Source organism: Hylobates moloch, unplaced genomic scaffold (genome assembly GCF_009828535.3).
Source record: "Hylobates moloch isolate HMO894 unplaced genomic scaffold, HMol_V3 SCAFFOLD_13, whole genome shotgun sequence".
Classification (NCBI taxonomy): domain Eukaryota; kingdom Metazoa; phylum Chordata; class Mammalia; order Primates; family Hylobatidae; genus Hylobates; species Hylobates moloch.
The window spans coordinates 52,002,617-52,014,580 of record NW_026652288.1 but is presented as its reverse complement, the minus strand read 5'-3'; the positions used below and the strand labels follow the sequence as shown (position 1 = coordinate 52,014,580).

Here is an 11,964-nt window from a genome sequence, read left to right as displayed (position 1 = left end):
GGCAACGCCACTGATAGGTACACACAAAGACACGGAGTGCATACATGATTCCCCAAGGGCCGTGTACGAGAATGCTCAGAGCACCTTTGTTCCTAATAGCCTAAAGCTGGAATCTACTCCAATGTCCATCAGTGGTAGAGCAGATAAATAAATCTGGGTTTCGTCATGCAGTGAAATACTGACAAGAATGAATGACCTGCAACTTCTCGCAACAATATGGATAAATCTCACTAACTTTATGTTGAGCAAAGAGGCCAGCCACAATCTGTAGGATTCCACCTATATGAAGAACAAAAACATACGAAACTCACCTAAGCTGTTAGAAGTCAGAATAAGGGTTTCCGGGGAACGTGTCGGGGGAGTGGCTGGAAGGGAACTCAGGGCAGGGGCTTCTGGGGTGAGGGGAACACCTGATCCTTGATCTGGGTGTTGGTTATGTGGGTGGGCTCAGTTTGAGAAAATTCATCAAGCTGAACACGTGAGCTCTGTGCTCTTTTGTGTCTATATATTTTAGTTCAATAAAAGATTTTTAAAACATTGCAGAACTCCATCATTCAATTTGTGGACAGAGGAAGAGAGGCAACAGAAAGACCTGGGAAGACAGGGCAAGAGAGGAGAGAGAAAATGGGAGAAAGGGGTTGGGCAACAGCATCAGAGGCCTCAAAGTACTAAGAAAGTGACCAAAACCAGGCCACCACACGGACACCGAGGAAGTCCCTGGAGACTTTAGTTGGGCAGTCGGTGGAGGGGGTGAGCAGGATCCCAGTGGCAGAGGGCAGGGCAAGTGGGGCTCACTGGTCCAACTTGAGCCTTCTGGCTCCTCCCTGGGAGATGTGAGAAGAATCACAGAAGCACTGGGAGCCCTGGTGTCCCCTGCCCTGAGTCAAACAGACGAACAGCTCCCAGAGGACCCGCCCCAAGGGACAGCAGACACAGACCCTGGGGGCAGCAGAGTGTCCAGGAGGGAAGACCAAGTCACAGCCCATAGATCCCCGAGTCCCTTCTCCTCTGCACATCTGAGCCAGACTTGAGAAGCAAGGTGACTGGGGGTAGGGGGACATGGGAGCATGCTATGGGCCAAGAGCGTGTGGAGACCCAGAGGCCCTGGACCCCCTCTTCCAATGGGGGTGCAAGGACTGGCTCAGCTGGAGGGATTGTGGGTTTGAGGGTCAAGTAGTGAGTTAGAAGGGAGTGAAGGCCAGGACCCCACTGGGCCAGTGCAGGTTTGTGGCACAAAGCCTGCAGCAGCAAAGCGATGCTCAGGTGGCTGCAGGGTGTGCAGGAATGAGACAGGCTGCAGAGCGGGGAGCCAAGGGGGCCTGGGAATGCTCAGTCCATTAGCCAGGGGAGGAGTGTTGGAGCAGGTCACCAAAATGAAGGGGCCAGATGAGACATCAGAAACCAGTGCAGAGAGCACGGCTCCAGGAGTGGTAGGCAGGCTGGCCCCTCCTCCACCCTGCCAGGTGCCACAGGACCTTTCTCCCTCACCCCTCTTCGTCTATGCCTTATGATGCCCTCTGCTCCCAACAGGTTGCTCTCTGAGGACACAGCTTCTCTCTCTTCCCCTCTCCTTTCCTTCCCCTGCCCTCCTACCCCACCCTGCAAAGTGACAATCAATAAAACCCATTGACTGTTAAAGAAAATGCAGTGAAACACACAGCAATTTGTTAGAGAGGAATGAATGGAGACCTTGCAGAGGGAGAAATTGAGGGCAAATTGCAAAGCAAGCTGAGGGCAGAACTGGGAGCAGAGAGGCTGTGACCAGTGAGGTACTTTCTGGTAGAGGCTCCGCACACACAGGAGGAGAAAGAAGCTCTGCCCTGAGCCTGAGGTGTCTGGGGCCTAAGAAATGAGGAACCTAGTGATGCAGAGAGCTAAGCAGTATGAACATCTTTTGTCTTATAAAGTGTTTTTTACATATATTACTTCATGTGTTCTTCAACACATCCCAGAGAGGAAGATATTCTTTTTATTACCACATTAATGAATAATAATACCTAATGTTTTAAATCATTCTCCTCCTCTGGAAATGTCCAGTTTCTAATGTGGCTCAGCATGAACCTAGCTAGCCTCAAGCGCTTTGGGAGGCCGAGGAGGGCGGATCACAAGGTCAGGAGATCAAGATCACGGTGAAACCCCGTCTCTACTAAAAATACAAAAAAATTAGCCGGGCGTGGTGGCGGGCGCCTGTAGTCCCAGCTACTCGGAGAGGCTGAGGCAGGAGAATGGCCTGAACCTGGGAGGCGGAGCTTGCAGTGAGCCGAGATCGCACCACTGCGCTCCAGCCTGGGTGACAGAGCGAGACTCCGTCTCAAAAAAAAAAAAAAAGAGAAGACTAGCTTCTTAGACTTTTTTATTTTTATATCCCTGTCATCACAATAATAAGGGGGTTAACTTAAAATAACAATCCATGTTGAAATAGGAAGAAAATATAATACTCTAATCACCAATGACGAATACTTTCCGGTAGCAGGAGGCAGAAAGGAAAACATGCCAATATTCACAGGTTTTATTATTCATAAAGGCTTAGAGGCAAATTTTTTTGGTCTTGGTTTTATGGGGAATATAACAAAATATACAAAGTCTGAGACTATTTTAAAGTCGGGCTCTGAACCAAATATTTACCTGATCTTAGACAGGAAATTTGTATGCCCAAAAGCAAATCGTCAGAGCTGAAGCAGGGGATGGGGAGAGTTGAGTTTGGAGGAAGTGACTACAGTGTCAGCCTCCTGAAATAGAAAAGGCCACCGGACACCTGGGCCAGATTTCAGCACCAAGGACAGAGCACCGCTTCCTGGACAGCATCTAAACACTAAAAGGCCTCTCACTAAAGTAACGCTGTGCCGTTGAAGACCAGAAACACCACACACACACACACACACACACACACACACACACACACACACACACATTGTCTTGAAGAAACAAAACTACACCTATGTTATTAATATAGCATGGGAGTGACAAGCATGGACGCTGGGGCTCAACTGCCTATGTTCACACACTGGCTCTTGCTAACTGTAACCTGTGACACAATGTGACCTTTACGTCTCTATACCTCCTTTTCCACATCTGTAAAATACGGATAATCATACCCACCTCATAGTGATGGCAGCAGCTGCAGCAGGGAGGCACAGCTGGGGCCGCACACTCCATGGAGCCGGTGGGAGCCCCACCTCTTCTGAGTTGGGGCGGGACCTCCCCAGGTGATGCTGCAGCCATCCAAATTGCGGCTGCAGGAGCCCCACTCTCCTCATCAGGGCTACAACCCCCCAAACTGTGGCTGTGGATCGGAGCCTCCCTGTGCTCTTTAGAGGGCCAGGAGTAGGCAGGATCTGCCTTCCTGGGTGCAGTGGCAGCTGCCTGATCTACAGCAGCAGACCTGGGTCTCCCACTCTGCAGAGCAGGCAGGAGCCAGGCACAAGCAGGATCCCTGCCCCTTCCAAGTTGGTGGGGCAGAAGCTCCCCAGGTACAGCTGCCACTGCCCTCCCAAGAGCAGGACCTGGGCATCTCTGCATCCTGCACCCTCAGAGGCCCGGGAAGGGCCCCCCTCCAGTCCCTGCTGCTTCAGGGGGTGTCTGCTTCTGCTGCCTGGCCTCTCTCCTCTCCTGGTGCTTGCTCTGATCTCCAAGCAGGGTTGGGTCTGAGCCCCAGGGCCACGAATGGCAGTGGGAGGCAGGCAGATTACTGGGTAGAAAAGAGCAGTCCCCGGTAAGGTCTCACCTTCAGGTCAGGGAGGGCCTGAAGGCTGGGGAACAGTCGGCCAATCTTGACAACTGGAGTAGGGACTTGTGGTACCTCCTTGGGGCAGCCCATGGACCAATCAGCACACAATTCCTTCCCTCTGAGGTCCATAAAAGCCCAGGGCACAGCCAGAGCACGGGAAAGGACACAGGGGATGGAGAGATGAGGTAGGACCAGCTGCAGAGAGGAGCTACCCTCTCTGCTGATAGCTGGACACGCCAGGACGACGAGCTGCAGAGAGGAGCAGCGCTCTCTGTTGAGAGCTTCAGAGACTTGTGGAGATGATGTCCCGATAGAAAGGAACCACCCTTTCCAGGGCCTCTTCTCTGCTGAGAGCTGCACACTCTACATGGTACAACTTGCTCACAGAGGGGAGCTACCCACTGTGGGTCACCTCTGAGCTGTTGTAACACTCAACGAAGCTCCTCTTCATCTTGTTCACCTTTCACTTGTCTGCATACCTAACTCTTCCTGGACACAGGACAAGAACTTGGGCAAAGGTGCCACCAGCCACAGAGGTTTCTGGCCAGAAAAGTAACACCCCAAGGATCCCATAACAATAAGATCATTGTGAAGATTAGGTGAGTTATACTGAAGTTCTCAGAACAATTTCTGGCAGGTAGTAATTATGTATATAACTAGGTAGTGTATATTTGCTTCATTTGTTGGTTTTCCATAACCTTGAGATCTCAGTATGCGGAGGAAAAGGGCATGTGAAGTGCTGTGGACAAAGTCTTGCTGGGGAGAGGGTTGGCTTCTCTTGAATAATAAGGAAGGAAGATACACGGGCAGTGTTTGACCACATTCTCCCACCTTGGCCCAAAGACCTCAAGGAGCAGTGAGGAAGGCCCTGAAGAGACCCAGGCTGGACACTGAAGTGACAGCTGACTGTCACTGAGCCATTTGGAGCTCCTGGCAAGGACCATTGAGGCCTCTGCAAGAAGTGTGCCAGCCTCAGGGAGTGGGCTGCCCTCGGGTGGATCCAGAAAGAGAGAAGTATATCACTGCAATTAGGCCAATTGTCTGACCCAAGTTGCTTAACCCCAAAGACTCTCTCAGTGCTCTGATTCTCTTCTCATCTCTCGCTCAGTCCACACACAACTGCTACCATAACTTTCTGCAGTCTTTTTGTCACCGTCCGATTCAGAAGGCACAATAGGTCTCTATTGTTCTACAAAACTTAGAGCCAAAATGCAGCATAACATATTACAGTTTAATGGAGAAAAAAAACAGAGCTGAAAGAAGGAAAGGCAGAGTTTCTATATAAGACAACATAAAGGTGAGCCAGGCACAGTAGCTCACGTCTGTAATCCCAGCACTTTGGGAGGGCGAGGCAGGCAGATCACAAGTTCAGGAGTTCGAGACCAGCCTGGCCAATATAGTGAAACCCCATCTCTACTAAAAATACAAAAAATTAGCCTGGCATGGTGGCATGTGCCTGCAATGCCAGCTACTTGGAAGGCTGAGGCAGGAGAATTGCTTAAACCCAGGAGGTGGAGGTTGCAGTGAGCCGAGATCACACCACTGCACTGCAGCCTGGGTAAGAGAGTGAGACTCCGAGAAAGAGAGATAGAAAGAGAGAAAGAAAGAAAGAGAGAAAGAAAGGAAGAGAGAAAGAAGAAAGAAGAAAGAAAGAAAGAAAGAAAGAAAGAAAGAAAGAAAGAAAGAAAGAAAGAAAGAAAGAAAGAAAGAAAGAAAGAAAGAAAGAAAGAAAGAGAAAGGAAGGAAAGAAGGAAGGAAGGAAGGAAGGAAGAAGGAAGGAAGAAAGAAGGAAAGAAAGAAGAAAGAAAGAAAGAAGAAAGAAAGAAAGAAGAAAGAAAGAAAGAAAGAAAGAAAGAAAGAAAGAAAGAAAGAAAGAAAGAAAGAAAGAAAGAAAGAAAGAAAGAAAGAAAGAAAGAAAGAAAGAAAGGAAGGAAGGGAAAGAAAGAAAGAAGGCAATAGTGGCGTGGCTCAAGTCCAACCCCCTAGCTTGACAGTGTCTTTCTGGGTCCCTTCTTGGCTTGGCTTTGAACCTCCAGGGGGATGGGATTGTGGTGTCACTAACTCTGAGGAGAAAGGAGTTATTACAGAGGAGTGGCAAAGGTCAGGGGTCCTTTCTGTAGTCATGTATTAGGTCTCAGGCTCAGTATGTGGTGCAGGAGCACTGGCCACTGCTGGTGGTGGTCTGCACAATCCTGGCCAAGGATGATGGGGATGAACTGCCGAGTCTGGGATTCTGATCCACGGAGAGACTTGTGCTTCTGAACTGGACATCCTTCCCAATAGCCGTGGAGTTGATACCCACTTGGAGAGCCTTGGTACCGCTGTTGCTCCAGTCGCCACTGCTGGAGCTGCTACTATCCCCCATACTAATGTTTTTGCTGCTAGAAATGTGGTTGACCACAGCTGCAATGAGAATGGACTGCTCAGTCACAGTCTGTCTTCCTAAATGCCCATTGCATGCCAATCCCTGTCTGAGAAATGAGTGGTCAAGGAAAGCCACAGAGGAAAGACTTGTGAAAAGACACTACAAAAAAAAGACCAGAAAAAAAAAAAGAGAGAGAGAGAGACAATGCTCCTATGGGCCTTCCCTGTCTGAGGGAGGCCCAGGACATACACTGGATGGGACATCAGATAAATCCTACCTAAATATGACTTATGTGTCTCTCTCTTGTGCCCCTGCCTTTGTGTTACTCTAGGGACAAGGCTGTAGAAGACAATTCTAGGGTTGAAAAGCTGATACAAAGCCATGAGAAATCATCTAAAATGATAGAAAAGAAGTGCACAGCATACTCACAGATACACACCGGATGCTGGCACTCTCCAGACATCCTATTCAGGAACAAAATAAATATCATGGAAAGGTTATGGTGAAATTACCCAGGTGGGACAAGCTCTTTTTGGAATTAACCCCTGAGATGCCAGGATACAATGATATGAGCTCCAGCATCAGGGATTAAGGTTAGACATGAGAAGGGACTTCCCTGAGATTCTAAGATGGGGAATGCAAAGAATACAAATGTAATATGTCTCTGGATACACGGCTCTGCCATCACCTTGGCCTCAGTTACTGCATGGGCAAAACTGGGATAACATGGCTCTTCAGCAGTGTGTGTGATGATTAAATCAAGCTGGGTAGAGTGCCCCGCATATTCCTTATTCCATATCATAAGTGACACAGCTCTTATTTGCATCATCCTTCTGGGCCCATGGACACCACCCACATCCAGGTGCAGGTGTCTTTTTTTTTTTGAGATGGGGCCTTTCTCTGTCACCCAGGCTGGAATGCAGTGGTGCAATCATGCCTCACTGCAGCCTCACACTCCTGAGCTCAAGTGATCCTCCTCTCTCAGCCTCTTGAGTAGCTGGTACTACAGGCACATACCACCATGCCTGGCTAATTTTGTATTATTTTTTGTAAAGATGGGGTCTCATTATGTTGTCCAGGTTGTTCTGGAGTTCCTGGCCTCAAGTGATCCTGCCCCAGCCTTCCAAAGCACTAGGATTACAGGGGTGAGCCACCACACCTAGCTGGCCGGGTATCTTTCCCAGAGCACTGCACAGACTCCAACTGTCCAATGATAACATTAACAAAGAAGAGAAGGTGGGGAAGAGTGACTGGTTCTGAGGAAAGTGGAAAGTCCAGTTTAAAGTGTAGGGACAGCAGGCTGTTAGGACTACCTGGTACTCATCTTTGTATTCTCCACCACACCAGGATTCACTGACATTTGCCTTTCAGTGCACTATACACCTATTAGGAGGCTCTCAGTGTTCTGCTCTAGCAAATAGTATAAAAGTTGTATCTCTGAGCCCAAAGAGAGAGTGCTGAGCAGTACAGTCCACTTCATCGAGCACTTGTTGAGCCCTTCCTTTGTCCCCTGCCACTGTGTTAGAGCCTCCGTATACCAAGGGGAAGGAAAAGTAGAGACAAAAATCACTGTAACACAGTATAGCTAACCAAAGGACCACATAATCCTGTGAAACGGGTTTCTTTAGTTGGGTTCTGTGCCTTGACCAGAGTGCCTATGCTGCTGCACTCCTCGCCCTCCAGCATCTTCTGGTAGGTGGCAGTCTCCACATCCAGCCCAGCCTGATGTTCAGCAGCTCCTGGTAGTCACACAGAAGATAGGCCAGGTCCTCCCTGGCCTGCTGCAGGGCCTTTCTGAGCTCTGCCAACTTGGCCTGGGCATCCTTGAGGGTCAGCATCGCCCCCTGCGCCATGCTGCTCAGTGTCAGCAATTGCCACCTCCAGGTTAGCATTCTGAAGCAGGAGGAGGAAGTGCACCAAGTCCCTGGATCCAACTGCATATATAGCAGGTGAGCACAGGTCTCCATCTTTCCCGTTAGTGAAAATCTTTAATCTGTGTGCTATGTGGCTGGTGATGCTAACTTCTGCTCATAGCATTCACATCCGTATAAACTAAACCATGCTGGGAAACTCAAATGATTGTCGAGCCTTTACCCAGAGATAGTGGTCACTTGCTTCCCACCTCTTGGGAAGGAATAATCCATGTTCTGAGATCCCAGAAACTCAATGCCACATAGTTTATGAAGTTTTGGGGACCATGTCTACCAGATTGAGAGAAGATCATTCTGCCTTTAAGTTGATGGATGTAAGTTAAGACAGCGTAAAGTCCTTGTTCTATGTGGTACCACTTGGCAAGCCCAGTTGCAAAAGGTCCCAATCAGGAGTCTGAAAAGCTGCCCTACCTGCTAGGTCCAGGTGCCCCTCTGGCATCCCAGAACACCACTTTCATCAGAGCCATAATCCTGGGCTTTGAGGAGCTGCCCCCACCTGCTTGTTGATGGTCTCAATCTCTGCCTGCAGCCTGTGGATCATCCTGCTGAGCTCCGCAATCTCATTTTTGCTGCTCCTCAAGTCATCACCATGTCTGCTGGCTGTGGTCTACAGCTCCCCAAGCACAGCTGGGTGAACAGAGAGAGCAGGTAAGGAGAGATTACCCCTGACCCTGAAACACGTGTATGAAAAGGGCAATAGAATCAATCCAGAAAGTCCTAATTCACTTAAAGCCCACCAGGCACGTAGAGTGGAAAGAATCACTTAACTGGAACTCACAGTTGCCCTTAAAGATATCGGGTAGTAGAATGAAAAGCACTATAAAGACTCTGCAAGTTATGGGGCTGGGCACAGTGGCTCACACCTGTAATTCCAGATACTTGGGAGACCAAGGCAGGTAGATCACTTGAGGTCAAAAGTTCAAGACCAGCCTAGCCAATATGGTGAAATGCTGTCTCTACTAAAAACACAAAAGTTATCTGGGCATACAGGTGCAAGCCTATAATCCCAGCTACTTGGGAGGCTGAGGCAGGAGAATCGCTTGAAGCCGGGAGGCAGAGAGGTTACAGTGAGCCAAGATTGTGCCACTGCAGTCAGTCCAGCCTGGGCAAGAGAGTGAGTGAGACTCCATCTCAAAAAAAAAAAAAAAAGATTCTGCAAGTTATGGAAATTTGTGAAAGAAATTTCAATAGGTTTCCTAGTGAGTAAAATATGTATTCTCTGGGATGGTGCCAGAGGGGCTGGAGGTAAAGTTCAGAAGCCCTGGAAAAGGCTGGTGGGGTCCAGATTGATCCAATGATCCTTATTTACCTTGGTCTGGTACAGGGTCTGGGCCTTGGCCTTGCTCTTCTAAGCCATCTCCTCATAGTAGGCCTCTAGGCCTTGACCTTGGCAATGATGCTGTTGAAGTCCAGGTGTCAGTTATTGTCCACAGACATATCAATGGATTGCGACAGGCCTGGTTATACTCCTACAAGCACACAGGGGCACACCACTGGGCAATTGTCACCATCTCTCTAGGATGCCCTGAACCGACTATCCATTGGCTCAGGAATGTTATGAGGTCGAAAAAACTAAATCTGTTTTTATTGCCCAGCCAGCCCATGAAGGTGACTCTTGATGTTTCCTAGGAGGCCAAACTGAAGGAGTTTCAGCTGGCACATGGGTTCCCGCCAACTGAGCGTTTAAAAATAAACAGCAGGGGACGCTAGGGAACAGAGTGTGTCCCTCACGACAACCAACTCTCATCAGTTCCAGTTGGTCCACACCGGCAGAAGTGATTTTGGAGTTTGCTTTGATGAGGAAAATGCTTTCCTTGAATAGTCCCTGAGGTATTTCTCCAACTCTGTGACTGAAAAGCTGTCTGCTTTTCTTTTTTTTTTTTTTTTTTTTTTTTTTTGAGACGGAGTCTCGCTCTTTCACCCAGGCTGGAGTGCAGTGGCGCGATCTCGGCTCACTGCAGGCTCCGCCCCCCGGGGTTCACGCCATTCTCCTGCCTCAGCCTCCCGAGTAGCTGGGACTACAGGGGCCCGCCACTTCGCCCGGCTAATTTTTTGTATTTTTAGTAGAGACGGGGTTTCACCGTGTTAGCCAGGATGGTCTCGATCTCCTGACCTCGTGATCCGCCCGCCTCGGCCTCCCAAAGTGCTGGGATTACAGGCGTGAGCCACCGCGCCCGGCCGTCTGCTTTTCTTTAATGGTGACAGGAAGTCAAGGGGAAAACGTGGGATTCAAAGGTTTGAAGTACTTCCTCGCATATTGCAAAAGGAGTCGACCACACCAAAGTGAGTCTACACGATGCTAGCAGGGGGCGTAAGAGATCAAGAGATAGACAAACGTCAAGTGACAGATCACGAGATTCATCTCATGAAAGAACAGTCTCAACTCACTCCTTGTATTAGAAATGCGACTTCTCCAACATGACAGCACCATGTTGAACAAGAAAAAGATCGCAGTTCCTCTCGTCCAAGCAGTCTGCATCCTCGAAAAGCATCCCCAAATGGTTCCATTAGCAGTGCTGGGAACAGCAGCAGAAACAGTAGTCAGTCAAGTTTAGGTGGTAGCTGTAAGACATCTAGGGAGATGGTGTTTGTATATGAAAATGCAAAAGAAGGAGCTCAGAATATAAGAACGTCAGAACGAGTGACACTAATAGTGGATAACACTAGATTTCTTGTAGACCCATCCATTTTTACTGCACAGCCAAATACAATGTTGGGCAGGATGGTTGGTTCTGGCCGAGAACATAACTTTACACGACCCAATAAGAAAGAAGAGTATGAGGTGGCAGAGAGGATTGGTTCCACTGTGTTTCAAGCTATTCTGGATTACTATAAAACAGGAATAATCCATTGTCCTGATGGCATATCTATTCCTGAACTGAGAGAAGCATGTGACTATCTTTGTATCTCTTTTGAATATAGTACTGTTAAATGTAAAGATCTCAGTGCCCTAATGCATGAGTTATCAAATGATGGTGCTCATAGACAATTTGAATTTTATCTGGAAGAAATGATCCTCCCTCTCATGGTAGCTAGTGCCCAGAGTGGGGAATGGGAATGTCATATAGTGGTGCTTACAGATGATGATGTGGTTGATTGGGATGAAGAATATCCACCACAGATTGGAGAAGAATATTCACAAATTATTTATAGCACAAAATTATATAGATTTTTCAAGTACATTGAAAACAGAGATGTGGCCAAGTCAGTTTTGAAGAAGAGGAGTCTTAAGATTAGATTGGGAATAGAAGGTTATCCTACCTACAAAGAAAAAGTAAAGAAAAGGCCTAGAGGCCACCCAGAAGTGATCTACAACTATGTCCAAAGACCCTTTATTCGAATGTCCTGGGAGAAGGAAGAAGGAAAGAGTCAGCATGTAGACTTTCAGTGTGTAAAGAGTAAATCTACCACCAACTTTGCAGCAGCTATGGCAGACATTCCCCAGGACCAGCTGGTAGTCATGCACCCAACTCCACTAGTGGATGAGCTGGATATTCTCCCTATCCATCCCCCTTCTGGCAACGGTGGCCTCGATCCTGATGCACAGAATCCAATGCTGTGATGCTGATGTTCCTTGAAACCACAGCATGCTACTCTTCACAGTGACGTTGTACTCTCCTCATTCTGCAATGCAAGGCCACTCTTCTTCATTGTGAGATGCACATAACAATGTTTAGGATGTTGCAGTGTAGGCTTTCTCAAGACCAAATGTAGCTGAATGGTTTTTTTAAATGAGTACAACTCTAGCATTTTGAAGTTCCAGTTATATAAATGTATTTGTTTACCAGTAGGTTTGTGAAATTGGTTCTTTGTATGGCGGACAGTCCTTTTTCACACACCTAGGTCCTTTCAAAAGTGGTGGAAATTGGCAGCTGGGGTACTTTCAGTTTGGATTGATATTCATCACACCCCAGATAAAATGCAGAATATTATATAGTTGC

The 11,964-nt window shown here is 48.1% G+C and overlaps 1 protein-coding gene across 1 annotated transcript; it reads left to right on the top strand.

Annotated features, from left to right (window-relative positions):
* The first annotated feature begins 7,943 nt into the window (after positions 1–7,943).
* Positions 7,944–11,585, top strand: LOC116480067 (BTB/POZ domain-containing protein 10-like). Its single transcript, XM_032172024.1, is given in 3 exon segments — positions 7,944–8,041; positions 10,267–10,395; positions 10,397–11,585. Coding segments are annotated over 3 exon segments (1,416 nt in total).
* Positions 11,586–11,964: the final 379 nt, after the last annotated feature.